We start from the raw sequence: 19283 nt of genomic DNA, 5'->3' as shown, positions 1-19283 counted from the left end.
GTGTTTGGGTTAGGTCTTCTTTACGATTAAGTATGATGGCCGGGCACAGCCCGCTGCCCACTAATTGTTAAGAAGTCCAAAATTACATGCTAACTTTCTAGTGTTTAGCGCGAAACGCCGAGCGAATCATCTATACTTGAAAGTGTTGATTGTGCCCATACACGAGTTTCTAAATAATTCACTATATTAAAACAATGCATGACTGGTGGACATAAGGCGGTTGTTATCTGCTTGGTGGATTTTTCGGTAGTCAGAGCTCTTCTAAATAGCTTACGATCTTGCACGAGCCATCAACTTCTTTCACGAGCCTTTACTATCTTTCACGAGCGATCAAGATCTTCCACGAGCATTCACTATCTTTTACGAGCCGTAGAAATCTTTCACAAGCCCAATTGATCGTTCACGAGCCATCAACGTCTTTCACGAGCCTTTACGGTCTTTCACGAGCGTTCAAGATCTTCCACGAGCCTTCACGATCCTTCACAATCTTAACGATCTCCAAGTTCTTCACGAGTCTTCACGACCTTCATGATCGTTCGCGAGCCTTCACGATAATTCATAACAATTCATTTTTTTTTCAAAAGTCTTCAGAGGCCTTAGTTTCTCGACCAAAATATAAATTATAGTATGCAGAATGAGTTGTATTTTACTAACGATTCGTTTTTAAAAAGCATATATGATAAACAGTATTTTTTGTTCGGAATTTGGCATTAAAATTGAATAAATATGTTAATCATGTCTTCCAAAGGTTGTAATTTCTGCAAGTTGTCATGTCTCCCGCAAATGATCATGTCTTTCGCGAATTGTCCTCCCTCTCACAAGTTGTCAGGCCTTCCGCAAATGATCATGTCTTTCGCGAATTGTCCTCCCTCTCACAAGTTGTCCTGCCTTCCGCAAATGATCATGTCCGCCGCAAATTGTCCTGCCTTCCGCAAATGATAATCTCTTCCGCGAATTGTCCTGCCTTCCGCAAATGACCATGTCTTCCGCGAATTGTAATGTATTCCGCGAATCGTCAGGCCTTTCGCAAATGATAATACCTTCCGCGAATTGTCATGTCTTCTGCAAATTGCCATGTCTTTCGAGAAACAAATGGTTTAATACTGACAAATATTTTTTCAACAATACATAATTTATTAAAACAATGTTAAACACACGGACAATGTTGCAAACTGAATAAAATAAAACAACCCTAAAGCAAAAACAGAAATGCATATGGTACGAAAATGTATATTTACACAAAAAAGTCTACTTCTAAATCAATAACAAAACTAAATGAAATTGTCACTTTTAGTGAATTTCAGTTCGTCATTTCATGACGTACTTAAACTGTAGTTTTCGCCTAGGATATCTCGCTGAAAATAAAAAAGAACCTATTTTAGGATTTGAAACACAATTTCATGACGCATTTAGACTAGTTGGTTTGAGTCTTAGACAAATTTATCATATATATATATATATATATATATATATATATATATATATATATATATATATATATATATATACTTTGGTTCTCATTCTTATTTTCAGATTTTCTGGTGGCGTTCATATCACGAAAAGAATAAATCAAAAATAGTTTGCTGTTTTCATTCTTGATAATATGATAATTTAAGATTTATTAACAAGATAGTATATTAAAGCTGGTAAAATTCTATATCTTCTATGGCATTTTTTTGTCATTTTATTCAAGCCTTGTGCTACATACACTCTCGACCAATTTAAAAGAACCCCAAGAGTAGAAGAGTTCTATTATAACACAATTTCGAATAAGCTTTTGCATTACTTGTGATCCATATGACTTCTATTTATCTATGTGTCTGTATATATCATATTTCTTTGTCTATGATACTAATCAATGCGTTATTATTTTTAAATATTATTTATAGTAGAAAAAGAAACCTATACCATCCGGTTTTCCCAGCCACTGGGTCTTTTTCAGCAAGTGCCCGGACATAAAACTGGCCCGAATGGTTATCCGACAGGCAATATGGCACCACAAAATAGTTCCCGGGTGAAAGGTCAAATCGCGTAGAAATTTCTCGGTTATCTGACTCCGAGGTTACCTCCCCTACCAATGATAACTTCGCCAAAGCTCTCTTTTCATCTCTATTTGGGTTCTTCGTCTGAAAGTTTAAAGAGAAATGTTATTTATTAGTTTATGCTAATTTCTTTTAGCTTGATTGTAACGAAAGCTGATACTTTATATAATCACTCTGGAGTACCGTTTCCTGAGTAGAAACCAGTACAAGTGTTTATGCACCAGTAAATTAGAACCACCGCATTCACCCGGCACTACGAGGCCACATGGAAGGTAAAAGCACGGCCCATTTCCCCGGCTATCCCCGGTATACCACCGGACCTGGGGGGGCGCGTGGTTACAATTGACATGTGCATTATTTTGAGAGGCCATGAATAGAAACCCTGGGGAATCGTACCCATAACCTCATAATTGTGTGAGAGGCATACACCTTTACAACTCATACACTCTGCATAACAGAATTGCTACGGTGATTTTTGAAACCTTTTACAAAATGATATGTAATGCCACTGTGGCCAACAAAAACATGAATGAAAATTCCCGCTTTGATTGGGACCGTCCCTTGACGAACATTGTTAATGCAATAATATTTCTACAACAATATTATCGCTTCCTGGCACCTGCTTAAATAGTGTTGTTGTTTAGTAATATCAACTAGCATTCAATGCTCTCGATTGACCAGAACCCACAAACAGTAAATAAAACTTGCATAAAACATTGTTTGTTTTTTGTTTCATTTTCACTCATTTGACTTAAATGACAAAAAGTGTGCACAGATAAAACATATCAGCGATATCTTGGCAATTTTTAACAGGGATATTAGTGGCCACGAAGTTTTTAATTGAAAACCCCCATTTATAAAGGCCATTTTTTTTATCTGTACACAAATTATATGTTGTTGTTGTTTTGTTTTTTTCATTATAAAAGCCTTATGATTTAATCGTGATACTCATTAACATTTAGATTGATAATTTTTCATCGACTTTTATTTCCTCTTTGAACTGTTGGCAATTCCATAAAACACTATACAAGTTCCTAATGAACTGTCTAGATATATTTCGTTTCATTAATATGATATGTTTATTTGAAGTATCGTACGGAACGCAGCCACACTGAACTCCCTTGACAAAATGCTCATTATGCTGTCTGGCAATTTCTAACATTGCTATAAAGGATTGCAGATCGTATCAACCGTGGAAAACAAACAGAAATAGTCTCACTTTTGCTTTAATGTAATCAACGTACAAGTATGTGAATTTTAGAAGTCTGGCGAACCCATATTATTTTGGTACGAAAATGGTTCGATGTTTAGAGAGAGTTTAGAAAATGATACCGAAAATGTATTTCAATTAAATTTTTCGACCTTAAAAGGTTGCAAAATATGACATCATACGTCCGACTTTCCTTAAAATAGAGAACAAAAACACAAAAACTGCATCTTTAACGTTTTTCTGTCCTTTATCTTGCAAAATATTAGTAATAAGTTCGAATTACCCTTACAAATGATATCAAAAGCATATGGTTGTCAACATTACGGCAAAATGCACGATAACACGAAACATTTATCAGTTCACTACATCGGATGCGTTAAGACAAGTTTCGTTTTTACGGACACATGCATCAAGTTATAATTGAATTACAAATGTTTCCCCGAAACGCTTGTTTTATTGTGAAAAAAATGTATTTCTCCCCATGTTATCCGTATATACCTTTAGTCCTCGTACTAAATACTTTTACTGCTCGTACCAAACACTTTTACTGCTCGTACTAAATACGTTTACTGCTCGTACTCAATACTTTTACTGCTCGTACATACCAAATAATTTTACTGCTCGTACCAAATACTTTTACTGCTCGTACCAAATACTTTTACTGTTCGCAACAAATACTTTAACTGCTCGTACAAAATATTTATACTGCTCGTACCAAATACTTTTACTGTTCGTACCAAATACTTTTACTGTTCGCAACAAAAACTTTAACTGCTCGTACAAAATATTTATACTGCTCGTACTAAATACTTTTACTGCTCATACTAAACACTTTTACTGCTCGTACCAAATACTGCTCGTACTAGATTATTCTACCGCCTGTATTAAATACTTTTACTGCTTGTACTAAAGACGTTTACTGTTCATACTAAATACTTTTACTGCTCGTTCTAAATACTTTTACTGCTCGTTCTAAATACTTTTACTGCTCGTACTAAATACTTTTACTGATCGTACTAAATACTTTTACTGCTCGTTCTAAATACTTTTACTGCTCATACTAAATACTTTAATTGCTCGTTCTAAATACTTTTACTGCTCGTTCTAAATACTTTTACTGCTCATACTAAATACTTTAATTGCTCGTTCTAAATACTTTTACTGCTCGTTCTAAATACTTTTACTGCTCGTTCTAAATACTTTTACTGCTCATACTAAATACTTTTACTGTTCGTTCTAAATACTTTTACCGCTTGTACTAAAGACGTTTACTGCTCATACTAAATACTTTTACTGCTCGTTCTAAATACATTTACTGATCGTACTAAATACATTTACTGATCGTACTAAATACTTTTACTGCTCGTTCTAAATACTTTTACTGCTCGTTCTAAATGCTTTTACTGCTCGTTCTAAATACTTTTACTGCTCGTTCTAAATGCTTTTACTGATCGTACTAAATACTTTTACTGCTCGTTCTAAATGCTTTTACTGCTCGTTCTAAATACTTTTACTGCTCATACTAAATACTTTTACTGCTCGTTCTAAATGCTTTTACTGCTCGTTCTAAATACTTTTACTGCTCGTTCTAAATGCTTTTACTGCTCGTTCTTAATACTTTTATGCTCGTTCTAAATACTTTTACTGCTCGTTCTAAATACTTTTACTGCTCATACTAAATACTTTTACTGCTCGTTCTAAATACTTTTACTGCTCGTTCTAAATACTTTTACTGCTCATACTAAATACTTTTACTGCTCGTTCTAAATACTTTTACTGCTGGTACTCAAGACGTTTACTGCTCATACTAAATACTTTTACTGCTCGTTTTAAATACTTTTACTGCTTGTACTAAATAATTTTACTGCTCGTTCTAAATGCTTTTACTGCTCGTTCTAAAAACTTTTACTGCTCGTTCTAAATGCTTTTACTGCTCGTTCAAAATGCTTTTACTGCTCGTTCTAAATACTTTTACTGCTCGTTCTAAATGCTTTTACTGATCGTACTAAATACTTTTACTGCTCGTTCTAAATGCTTTTACTGCTCGTTCTAAATGCTTTTACTGATCGTACTAAACGCTTTTACTGATCGTACTAAATACTTTTACTGCTCGTTCTAAATGCTTTTACTGCTCGTTCTAAATGCTTTTACTGCTCGTTCTAAATACTTTTACTGCTCGTTCTAAATGCTTTTACTGATCGTACTAAATACTTTTACTGCTCGTTCTAAATGCTTTTACTGCTCGTTCTTAATGCTTTTACTGATCGTACTAAATGCTTTTACTGATCGTACTAAATACTTTTACTGCTCGTTCTAAATACTTTTACTGCTCGTTCTAAATGCTTTTACTGATCGTACTAAATACTTTTACTGCTCGTTCTAAATACTTTTACTGCTCGTTCTAAATGCTTTTACTGATCGTACTAAATGCTTTTACTGATCGTACTAAATACTTTTACTGCTCGTTCTAAATACTTTTACTGCTCGTTCTAAATGCTTTTACTGATCGTACTAAATACTTTTACTGCTCGTTCTAAATACTTTTACTGCTTGTACTAAACACGTTTACTGCTCATACTAAATACTTTTACTGCTCGTTCTAAATGCTTTTACTGCTCGTTCTAAATGCTTTTACTGATCGTACTTACGACTTTTACTGCTCGTTCTAAATACTTTTACTGCTCGTTCTAAATACTTTTACTTCTCGTTCTAAATGCTTTTACTGCTCGTTCTAAATACTTATACTGCTTGTACTAAATACTAATACAGCTCGTACTAAAGACGTTTACTGCTCATACTAAATACTTTTACTGCTCGTTCTAAATACTTTTACTGCTCGTTCTAAATGCTTTAACTGATCGTACTAAATACTTTTACTGCTTGTACTGTTTACTGTTCGTACTTAATACTGTTGCTGCTCGTTCTAAATACCTTGTAGATAGAAAAGCCTATCGGCATGAGAAGACTGTTGGCAGTTTTAGCACCGTGACGGTAGTCCTGCATCAGGGAGACGATCACGTGACTTCTGCCATGGTAACCAGGGGCGACAATCCTGTTGATGGCGTCCGGATGGAGAATGTTGAGAAGAATTCGTGGGTTTCTTGAGTGGAGCTTCATATCGACACTGCTGACTCCAGATTCACTCTCTGAAAGAAACGGGCTATTTGTTTTAAAACAAATCACTCACCAGTTGTAGGTGGTACCCATTTATTCAATATTTTTATACTCGGGAAAACTGTGTCTATAAATACACCAACTAACGGATCAATGGGGTGCATTCCCGCCCCCACCCCGAAAAAACTTCAATATGTATAGGGCAATGACTCTATAAATACCAAACACAGAGCAATGTTTATATATATATAATTATGCACAGCACTTCTCCTGTACACAGGCAATATGTATATGAAATTTTAAGTAAATACCTAAAAAATATATGAAGTTATGGACAAAAGTAGACATGTCCCAATAAAAAAGTATAAAAAAATCAAAGTACAATATCTCTAAAATCCCATACACAGAAATGATGTTTTTTGGCAAAAAAAGTCTCCTCACCATTATTTGTATAAAATAAAAAAGTTAAAATAAAATGTAAACATAATCAATATCTTTAAAGTAACAATAAACTAAAAATATGTTTCTTTTGCAAAGCACTTTCCTGCAACACAGTCAATATTCGTATTTAAAGTAGACTTTCTCGATTACCCGGGACGGGCGGCCGGACAAAACTCCTAACCCTAATAAACTCACCCCCTTAACACCCCTACGTTGGTCCGGACGGGCGGACCGTTGGCCATACGTACGGACGGACGGGACAAGGTGATTTCTTCATTTCTCTCACCACCAAGTTTAGGAGGTATAATAAAGTGCTTTAGAGTGTAACGCTTCATATTATTGGCGAAAATCTGGCCAGAATTTATTGTGCTAATCTGTTTGTTTTTTGTCCCAACATCAGTGTAATTGTAGTCAACGTCTCAGGGAAATAAATACAGCCGTTTATAAAATATGCATGTGAAATGCATGCTTAACTATTCGAAATTGCTTCCCCTGCATTCTGAAGATAAAATGCCTCGTCGACTAAAGTTTGGTAAAAGATATGGCATAGAATTAACTTTACTCTTGGATCTATACCTTCTTGCGGGTTTGTAGGTGGAGAGGTACATTTTCAATTTTAACCTGAAAGGTCAGAATTGTTTTATGAGTGTTATATGATTCGGCTAGTTTGCTACCGAGCTCTCCTTTAGACAAGTGTTATCGTGGAGAGGAATACATGTCCAATATCTATATTGTAAAAGTCTAAATTTGGACCTACGTATTAAACACGTGTTGATTCCTACAGAAGACAATGCTTGTAAGGCATTTTTATTCTCGAAATAACTAGAGGAATGGTTTGGCCACGAAGTTGCATAACAATGTGGTCTGCCGGTCCACACCATCCACAACGTTTTTATCAGTGATAATTTGTTAAAGAGCAGCTGGGAATCGTTTCAATTAAGAGCTTTATTCGAAACCTCAACCCTCAGAAAGCCACTCCGCAGATGGCAACCATTTTCTTTTTTCGTTTTATTTCTTTAACAACAAATAGAAATCAACAAAAATACTCTGAAAAAAAATAATAATGACTACGATCTTTAAGGGGATTCTTTTTTCTTAAATTCCAGTTTATGCCAACCTGTTTATTTTGTCATAAATCTAAAGAGGATAACCTTGCCATGCACCACGCTGTTATCTAAATGAATCTGAGAGCCATCCATTGATTACAGATTCTAACGTTATATGACAGTACAGCGTGTTCATCCAATTAAAAAAGGAAAGTTTGAATTCTTTACATTATAATGAACATATAAACCAGGATTTACCAATTAACTGTTTTATAAGCTTTTATGAAATCTAAAAAAACAGCACCGTCTTAAATCAAACTAATCCCTGTACTCGTGTATGTGATCTGATTGCCTCTTGTTTAAACATACAGACATATATGTAATGTTTTCTTGATTATCTTATAATGCTTGGTAAAATGGAAAGTGGACTTTTAGGTTAAGTTTTTGTTGCTAATTAATAATATCTTTTTAGATAGTTTTTAAGATATTCTGATTCTCTTTGACAAAATAGCAAACGTATCAGGTACACTTTTTTAGTAAAAATATGCCATCTATTTCATATCTTGAATTTGAAACTAAAAAATATGTCTTCAATGACTTGTCAAAAAAATGATGAAACTAATGTATGACCATCGAACTATTTTGGGGTCGCATTCAGTGACCAACATAGATTGAATTAGAATCTAGGTGTTTCGATTAACCTGTATATTTAGCTGACCAATAGGCTGTATTGAATCATTTAATCTAATTGTCTTAGGATAAGCTCAAGAATGAATACTTGCCCTGGCTCCATATATCTTAACGGTGGCTGAATAACTTCCATACTTTGACGTGATTTCCAAGGCATTGAGGACTATTGTGGTGGTGGTGTTAGTAGTTTATACTCCGGGTCCCGGCGTGAGCACATTGAAGGGTCCCAGAGTGACAGTTCAACCACCGCACACCTATCCTGGGCGGTGAACCAGTACTAGGTGCCTTCACTTCTGCAAGGAACTGACAACTTCTGTACATGCCAGGGGCAGTGGTACAGTGCGAATGGTCGTAGAAAGGATTTCATAACCAATCACAACAGAAGTGACCTGGTCCGCCCGGGAATCGAACCCGGGTTGTCCGATTAACAGTCCAACGCTCTACCGACTGAGCTAACCGGGCGGACTGAGAACTATTGTGAAATAATTTCCCCCTTTTCAATGAAATATATCCTTGAACGCTCCAGGCCGTCTTTTGCTTTATCGATATTTTCTCATTTTCAATTCGAGAAATACGTGCGGAAATATTATCTTCCTGAGTTTCGTTATATTTCTAATTTCCAGTCTGCAGATTTTCCATTTCTTTCTACGTTTAATGTTTTGTTGAATAATTGTATCTAGTAGACTGCTGCTAATAATTTTATACGAGAGAATGATTAAATTTCGAATATACAGAGCCAAGTTTATTTATTTTAATCGAAAGCGAGATTATATTACGTCTGATCCGTTGTATTTTAAATGTAGGATGGGTCCAATATCTTGAAAATAATCAAGTCCAATTTCAATCTCAATCTGAACTCATATAACTGTTTTCAAAATTACATAATGGTTTTAAAAGCTAATTCTCTGGTACATTATGTTGATAAACATCAGTGCTCAAATATTTTAATAATATATATTAATAAATATTTCTAGAGCACAAAATGTATTTGAATAGTAACTCAACATAATAAATTGTACTTAAGTAAAAGTTTTGCTCTAGAATTATATTTCTATTATCCCATTAACCTATGGCTATATTTTGTAGATGTAAAGAGCATTTTCAGCAGCAATTATCAGACAGAACAGTACATTATACATTATAGGCAGTGACAGTCGCCAGACTATGGGCAGATTTGAGCAGACTTACTGTGTAACATCTCATCTTTTTTTCATGTCCATTTCGTACATTTTGTTACATTAGTACTCAGCGAATTCTCTGTTATCATATATCACATCTACTTTATTAGATATCAGATGAGTTCTGAGTTTTGTTTGTTGCATTGTAAAAGGCTATTTGCGTTATAAATGCGATTTAAGACAGCATGAGATATTTATTCCTTTATTCCTTTAAATATTTATAAACTGAAAAAATACTTAGGCCCGAAATGCATTGCGTTCGTAAAAAAGGCGATCAATTACGAAGTGAAAAATGCGATATACAGATGATTTTTTTTCATAATATCGTCTACGTTCAAATAGCATGTGTACACTCTACTTAATATTTGTTTTATGTCCCTATTCTATACTTCAGCATAATTCACGGCATCGGGAGGGCGCTTAATAAAACGTTATTGAAATATTTAAGAGGTGCATCTAAACAGTTTTAAATGAGATTTATGCAACAACAAATGTTCCCAAAACACTTAGAACATTTTCGATTCAGCCTTTTTAACGACTGCCTCTTTACCGATGATATAACACGGACATAAATCGGTACTTTTCCATACAAATTCATCATTTTGTTTGCAAACGATCCTTTTTCTCACTTAATGTTTACACGAAACTATCTTAAATCCCCCAACATATCATATTAAAATTTGGAGCTGTCATTATAAACAATATTTCGCCCGTCCATATAATTGTTTTAAATGCATATTTTATATCTATTGAAATGTTGAAATAGGGGTTTTATGTTGACCTAATTGGAACAAATGATGTGTATGATTTCGTTTCTGAACATTTTTCTTCTTCTATTCCAATTAGATAGTTTCGATGTCACGACAATGTGAAAAACTAATCAAGTGTTGTAATAAATTGTGGTAGCTGTAAGAACTATATTTCACCCTTGGGACGTAAAACTGTGAGAAGGAATTGGCATTTTAAAATGCTTTCGAATAAAATAATACACTGTTGATGTTATTATGGACATTATTATATGGACTACTTCTTAGAAAATGGCACATTCAACAAGATTCGTTCGACGCAAAGTGCTGCATATATCAGCAGTTTTATATCTGATCACAAGCATAAAAAATGAATATAATATAATTTATAAAATGTATGCATGCGTTGAAAGTATAATTAAACATTTGCTACGAATTTAACAATGATGTTATGTGTTGCTCAACAGTAAACTAATACTTACTTTCCCATTTGCCTCTATATTCAATTATGTATCGCCAAGAACCATGTGACCGGAAGTTGTCTGAAGACGAGGCTATAAAGTTGTTCACTACCATATTTGGTAATGAGCCTGATGACGCACTTCGCACGAAATTTCCCGGTGCGCTTTTTGGCCTTTTGAATGAATTCTCTCTTGATAGACCACTTTGCATGTTCAGTGTTATATCTGATGCAGAAAACGTGCTATGACAGTCTGAAATTGCAGATGAGTTTGAAACAAGGCTATCCGATCTTGTTTGAACAAAATCTACACTTTCTTTACGCATTGATATAGCTGGAGATGGCAAGGGATGCTTGGTTTGACTCAGCGCTGGCACTTTGTCAGAGTCACGTCGTAAATATTCACCAGTTTCGGTGTTTTGATTTTGTCTGTCTGCTGAACAATTTGATGCACCCAGTTTACCGACGTGTTTGTCTGTGGCAAGCGTGAGCTGTGCTTTCCCTTTACCCCCTTCTTTGTCGTTCGTCCTTAGCATATCATCAGCACTATTTGCTCGCTCACAAACTTGTAGATCTGGTTTTGATATCTCAGCACTTTTAGCTCTCTCTGCAAAGGCACTTTTCTTTCTTTGGTGTTTGCTCATACAAAGCGTATCGCTTTTAGACTGCTTATTTGAATGTCGTTTAGACCTCAACTTGTTGAATGAGGAATTGTCAACTTTGACCGTTTTTGTGTTTTCCCGAACAAGAATGCCTGTGTCATTCGTAATACCGGGTTCAGATGGAATACTGGTTCGAGTAAAAGCAAGTTTTGCGTACGCCGAATGCTTCTTTTTGCGTTCAACATATGGCTGTGAGTTTCTGTGCAAACTGTGGAAATTGTCTCCAACAGATCTGTTATGTTTTCCTTCACTGCTGCGTCGTCGATCTTTAGCAGAGAATATCGTCTTTTGACCTGTAACAATAATGTTTTGAACATTTCTGATAATTGGTGTATTTCGGTATACAGTCGAACCCCGCTCGCTCGAACTTGCTTGGCTCGAAATCCCCGTTGGCTCGAACTAGATTAAAAGGACCGTTTTCTTTATACTGAAGGTAAACCTTCTCCCTGAGAGTTCCAGCCAACAGGGTTGGACTGTACTTAAAACAGTCGTTATTTTGAGTACCAACAGGGCCTTTCAAAAGGTTTCTTTTAATGTTATAGACATTCGCTCATGATAATCCTCGTACAAGGGCATAGCGTAAGCGTCCTAAACCATTTTTTTTGATATAAAGAAATTAAATTAATGAAATACATCTAATACGATATATACATTTAAAGGGTCTTGTTAATGGTTTGTAGAATGCCATTTTTACGAAAAAGAAGCATTACGAATAAAGTGCAGGGGCAAACCGTAAGAAGTGAGAAGATACTGACAGCTGAAACCTTTCAACAGATGTTGATATTTGCTCAGATATTGTCTTTGAAGACATCGATTTTAAAAAACGTTAGCAGATATAATGTTTGAATGAAATCTGATTTTTTTTTAGATTTCTTCCACATTGAAAAGTTCTCACGTCTCCACCATCAATGACGCAAGGGCATTAGTCAAGGACTGGTCGCATAGTGACCTCATTTTTTTTTGCATATTGGGTCACTTAATTATTACTTACCTAAGAGGCGTCTTTTTTCCAATTCCGATGAATAATGAAACATTTCCCATTAACTGATCAATGTTTACAGGTTGGCGATGTGATATATACGTTACGGAGATAGTAGGTGGTCCGATATGGATATACGGGGCGCGGGAAACCGTATTTGAGTTCGAACGCCGTATGTCCTATATCTGGTCACCTACCAACCCCGTAACCTATAATATCATCATATAGGTTATGGTTTTTGATTTTATAAAATCACAAATGGAATTTGTATTTTTTTTCATTCTGTTGATCTTGTTTCTGTATTTAAATCGGAATTTGATTTCAAAAATGTTCATGTACCCGATTTGATCTCCTCCTCCGACATTCTGCGATAGCATCTGTCCGTCGTCAGAGCATCTGTTGTGTACGGTACATCACTACTGCATATAATCAGCCCACCAAAGTTGCACCTGCAATAAAGTAATTCATGAACTAAACAGAATAGAATATAAAGGTATTTTTACACTCAAACATAGAAGAATGCTTATTTAACTTAAGCAGAGAATAATCCTAATTTAACTTAAGCATAGAAGAATGTTTTTTTACTAAAACATAGAAGAATGCTAATTTAACTAAAACATAGAAGAATGCTAATTTAACTAAAACATAGAAGAATGCTAATTTAACTAAAACATAGAAGAATGCTAATTTAACTAAAACATAGAGAATGCTTATTAAACTTAAGCATAGAAGAATGTTTTTTTACTAAAACATAGAAGAATGCTAATTTAACTAAAGCATAGAAGAATGCTAATTTAACTAAAACATAGAAGAATGCTAATTTAACTAAAACATAGAAGAATGCTTATTAACTAAAACATAGAAGAATGCTTATTAACTAAAACATAGAAGAATGCTTATTCAACTTAAGAATAGAAGAATGCTCATTTAACTTAAGAATAGAAGAAGAATGCTTATTTAACTAAAGCATAGACTAATGGTTATTAAACTTAATCAAGAAGAATGCTTATTTAACTCAAGCATAGAAGAATGCTTATTTAACTAAAACATAGAAGAATGGTTATGTAACTTAAGCATAGAAGATTGGTCATTTAACTTAAGCATAGAAGAATGCTTATTAAACTTAAGCATATTTAGCACAGCGTTATTTACACAAATTATAAATATAACATAAATGAATATAATAAATGAAATAATAAATAAATCATTTTGCAATATATTTTTAGAAGAATGGTATGCAATATCATGAAGACTAAAATAATAACAGTATAGTGTGTGGATATGCCCTTAAATGTTACTTTATAAATTTAAATCTCTTTTTATCTAAGCCTTGGTATAGAAAAAAAATATTAACAGAGGTTTATTATCTGAATTAAATAATGGACTTATTGGCATCATCATACTTGAATTTCCATCATAACATCTAGAAATAAAATCATGTCGTTAATCTTTAACATTGACCAAATTAAATGGAATGAATTTCATCTTCAATACCGTTAAAATTGCACAATGTATATTTACTATCTTGTCTATGTATCTAGTTCCATATTTAAATTATAAGAGGACACATGGGACAATCTCAGTTTAGCTAAATTACTTCGAGTTGACAATTTGAAAATTGTAAACTACCTTATACAAATACATTGATGAATGAAAGTGACTCCATTATAGACCACCGACCTGTTTAATGTATATCTTGTTATATTTCTTTGAACATGGTTAAAAATCCACGAATATTAACAGACACTGGAGAACCTGCTGAAAAAAAAGATCTTTAGAAGATCATTTTATACCGTTGGCTATCACTTAGATCAATGTATTGTTTCTTGATAAATGCCCTGAGAATACATTTATCTAATTTCTCATACTTTAGTATAACTTCGGGAAATATTTAATAACATGCATGCGTTGCTGAATATATAATTAAAATCTGCCTAACACTCCATAAATCGATAACGGGTATGTAGAGCGTTTGACGTTTAATACCCACTTAATCTATGTACTCTTTCTATTATCTTCGTCTGCATATAACCCCAAACTTCTGAATTAAACCTTAAGACAGAAAAAACAAAGGCACCATGATGTCAATGGGGACCCGGTTAAACTTTATAAAGGCCTGAGTGCGATGCCATTAAAAGTCTGCATAAGGAAAATACAACACCGAGATAGTAAAAATAATATACAACGTTCACAGTGTGATCATTGTAAGTCCACTTATCACTTCTACCCAGACGTTCACCGTTTTCTTAGGATTTTTTCACATTGCCCGTAAAATTTCCATTTACTACAAACAAAAATATCAAATGATTCTTGTAACCCCCCGCCCTAGTATCTGACAAAAACTAACTGCATCAACTCAAAACATGAATAAACATATTCAGGTTTCATCAATTTTCGGACCTGCATATAGACCTTATTGTAAATAAAATTCCATATCATTTAAAAAGTAAAATTAGCAAATAAGGGCGCTTATTTTCCCTTGAAACAAGCCAGTTATTATCAAACAAATCTGACAACGAATCCAATTGTTTGATTCACATTTTCATATTATTATCAAACACAACAGGGACACACACTTACCATCACTTTACCCACGATACAGCATTTCACACACAAGAGATGATGAACTCGAGGCTCTCCAGAAGTAAGTTTCATTGCTTCGTTACATCCATTTAGTTTAATTTCAACAAAGGAAGCGCAGTCGAGCTTGATTATCAGAAACAGAATTGTCATAAAGTAATCATAAACTTGATGACTAGACTGAACGCATTAGCATCGATTGTACAAGGAATTAATACCTGAAGTCTTCCAAAGTCATCCAGTACTCGCTTTGATCCTTGTTCACCAAAGGTTTGTACTTTCCTAGAAACTCTGCATTTACCGTGCCCCAGGAAATCTCGTCTCTGAAATGTGTCAGACGTTACAATCATACCGAATCTCATATTCCATTTACCCCACAAAAATAAAGAAAGTGATATACATCGTAAAAAAAACGTTTTAGACGAAATATATATATACATTTTGTTTAATGAAAAAAAAATTAAGGGACATTATCACGTAACAAGACCTCAGTAACATGCGTTCGTTTAAAAAAAACATTTTTGGACAAAATTATTATATAAAATTTGTTTGAAACGAAAATAGTTTTGAGAGACATTATCACGTAACAGGACCTCAGAAGCATAATTTCGTGACAAAGTAACATTTATGGACGAAATTAATTTATAACAAAATATTTTTAAGGGATAATATCACGTAACAGGACCTCAGTAACATCATTTCGTGATAAAACATTTATGGACGAAATTGATATATAATATTTGTTTAACGAAAATAGTTTTAGGGGTCATTATCACAAAAGGTTTAAAATAAAACATTAACAGACTCATGCTATACATGAACAAGGCCTCAATATCACGATCTTCCTTAAGTTATCTTATTTCATTTTCAAACATAAAATCAAACGTTATTGAAAATCATATACGTCTTTCACTCGTCTTTAAAATGCATTCCCTTATGGAATTGGTTGTTTAAAAACCGTCGTCAATATTCCAAAGAAAATTTATCCCACAGCAAGAAAAGTACAACTACATGTAATTGCTCTTGAGCAATTACTGAAGTACATTTATTGGTCTAGGTATAGTTTCCTGGGAAATAAAGATTTTAATCAAAACATTCGATGAGAAAACACGCTTTAAAAATAGTTTGAATATATACGATTTTAAATAAGTGTTGATGTTATACGGTAAAATGAGTTGAGCTTGAAATTTAGATTTGACTTCAGTATTTCTGTAATATTGGGGCCAGAAATACTGATATTCACATAGAAGTATCAAAGGTGGGATTAAAGGCGCAAAATATAGGTTGATGTCAAAAAATGATATTAATGCATTTTTATATTATAATCAAATATATATGATTTAGGTACAGCTATAAAATTAAAAAAGATTTCATTAATATATATGTGGCCACAGATTTCCTAGTTCAAAAAGCGCCAAAATATCGCATATATTGTTGCTTTTTTCATTTGACCATTAAATCAAATGAGTTAAACATGAATGCTTTAAAAATAAAAAAAACAAATGTTTTAAATCAACGTAGATTGTGCGCTTTAACCGCCTTTTCATCAGGAAATTAGAGTATACACGTATAATGAAATGGCATATCACTATATCTCTACGATTGATCGTCTCTGATATGAGTAACAATTTTAATTATCAAATGACACAAATAAAGACACAATAAACATATTCCATGAAATCTCGTCTTTGGAAGACGTGCTATTATTTATTGATTGACGATTGATCATGTCTGAGTTGTGTTAGATTGACGATTGATCATGTCTGAGTTGTGTTTCAATTTGAATTATGAAATGACATATATAGACACGATAGACATATTCCATGAAATCTCGTCTTTGGAAGACGTGTTATTTAAACATTTACAGAACGAAAACGCACATTGATAAAAGTACGACCAAAAATAAACGGCATAGACTGTCTTAGACATCATAGTTTCAAGGTATTTATACAGAGAGCTGACGTCTATAATCTCCCTCTGTTCTTGACATATTCTGCAATCGCTTTCAAAGGCTTATACTTCGTTTTCTTCCACCTCAGATAAGTAGATCCAATAATTTAACCATGCTAGATATTCTTATCTTGCCCACGGGCGAAGATAACATGCCCGTATGGAACTCCTTTTTAATGGTCACAACATTGTAATTACCTCCCTTGTTGAAGACTGTCGTCAATAGCATCAAGGAAATCTTGTCTTATGGTAATATTTAGAACGCTAATTAATTATTTCTCACTTCAAATGTCCCCAAAAAACAGTTTTCACGCACCATTCAAGAAATAATGCTTCATTTTCCTTAGAACTATTTAAAAAGACCGATTTGACTATTAACATTAACTGGATTACTGCGCACGTATCCATGACAACCACGTGCTATCGCATATCCATACGCAATTATTTTCACTAAGCACAAAAGAGTTCCAGCAAAAAATACATATTTAATTAAGTTTGTTTAACTGAGGTGGGAGAAAAAGCATCTACCATAGCCACTCGTGTAAGATAGTTTCATCCCGACCCTCGCGCAGGGTGTTTTGCGGAAACTCGGTAAACCTCATTTCCGCAAAACACCCTACGCTCGGGTCGGAATGAACCTATCTTACACTCTCGGCCATGGAAGATACTTATAATCTTCATGTATTAATTTCCCTCACAGAATGGTGATTACTAGAGGTACAAAGAGTTAGAAGGAAAGTTTATGCAAAATATTGAAATGTTCAACTTGAATGATGTCGTTACCGATGTCCCTTTCCACAACAAAAGTTCCAAGACAATACCTTAAAGGGACTTAACGCCAGATGATAGAACTGCAAGAAAAAGGGGAAAATGTAAAGAAAACTTACTTAAAATTGACATCGTTGTTTAAAACGCATTAAATCTTAATTACTGATGTATCTTATCGACTACGACACATGTATCTTTCGCAGATTTTGCGTATTTTTCCAAATCGAATGTTTACTGGGTTCGTCTTCCACGTAAATCCCAGTTAATAGATAGCGTCGATATATGTATCTGTACTAATCACCTGAATTCACATGCTAAATATACACACAATAAACTGGGAACCCATTATGCGCTATTGCTAAACTGGTAAACTCAGCTGAGACAGCAACAAAATATTATTTTCATCATGTAAAATGATGTTTTATGGTATTGACAATTCTAGCAGTGTTTTGAGGAAATACTGTATTTGTCGATTTTGGAACCATCTGGTGTATTGTCCCTTTAACAGTTTTTAAGTCGGTTATATACCCTCATCAAATGTACTTTTATAACAGAAAACTTGTCAGAAACCACGCGATGCAGGGAGCGACTGGTAATGGAATTAATTCTATTTTTCTACGCATATACCATTGCAGTTTCCTGACATTTAGAATCCTAGACATCTGTATCTGTCAGCTCGACAACCGTAACGTTAGCTGAATGTTAGCGTGTTGTAAAGCTGCACTCTCACTGATTGAACGTTTTGACAACTTTTTTTATTATTTTTTTTTGTCTTGGAACGAGCCAATTTATTCGAAAATGCATGTAAAACATTCATATAAGACTGCTGACAAAAAATAGTCACCGATTTTTCTTTTTAAGTTCATTTTCTTCAACCGTTAGTAACGGTTTAAGCAATAAAACATTAGTTTTCGAACTGATATATGATAATCTGCGATCTAATATTTTGTCAGCAGACTTTTATCACTGGTTTGCAGATATTTATGCAAAAAATTGCTCATCCCAAGAAAGATAAAATAAAAAAAGTTGTAAAAACAGTAAATCTGTGATAGTGCAGCTTTAAATAAAGCAGAATATGTGACGTGTTTTATCCTTATGCCATTCAATCAGGAAAAAATATAATACATTTCTAGCCTGTAATTGTGCATGCAGTGACAGCTCCTGTAGTTTGCATTGTAATATTGATAAACGTCCTTTTATTCTCGCGTGCGTTAATTCAATAAGAGTATATGGTTTTACTTCAATTGTTTACTGAAATTAGAATACTTTTGATCACGGACAATGACAGCGAAGCATTTGTTTGAGAGGTTGGCGACCACATGATGACAATATTCCAGAGGGTTTGACGCTTATAACACCTTTCTATGACTACGTGAAGACAGTATTCAGTAATAGTTAGATTGCATGAAGTAAATTC

General features: G+C 34.0%; 1 protein-coding gene across 1 annotated transcript in view; it reads right to left on the bottom strand.

Annotated features, from left to right (window-relative positions):
• Positions 1-1161: 1161 nt before the first annotated feature.
• The window catches only part of LOC128206684 (uncharacterized), an 85221-nt gene continuing 67099 nt past the window's right edge, over positions 1162-19283 (bottom strand). Inside the window, exons 8-13 of the mRNA XM_052909297.1 lie at positions 15367-15471; positions 12908-13017; positions 10950-11882; positions 6184-6398; positions 1909-2126; positions 1162-1355 (exon numbers count right to left, since the gene is read on the bottom strand). Of these exons, the coding sequence (XP_052765257.1) occupies positions 1343-1355; positions 1909-2126; positions 6184-6398; positions 10950-11882; positions 12908-13017; positions 15367-15471 (1594 nt within the window). The 3' untranslated portion in view covers positions 1162-1342. The remainder of the gene's footprint in view (positions 1356-1908; positions 2127-6183; positions 6399-10949; positions 11883-12907; positions 13018-15366; positions 15472-19283) is intronic.

The sequence above is a fragment of the Mya arenaria genome, chromosome 10, assembly GCF_026914265.1.
Source record: "Mya arenaria isolate MELC-2E11 chromosome 10, ASM2691426v1".
NCBI lineage: Eukaryota > Metazoa > Mollusca > Bivalvia > Myida > Myidae > Mya > Mya arenaria.
The sequence above is the reverse complement of the archived record's forward strand: the minus strand, read 5'-3'. Positions and strand labels throughout refer to the sequence as shown.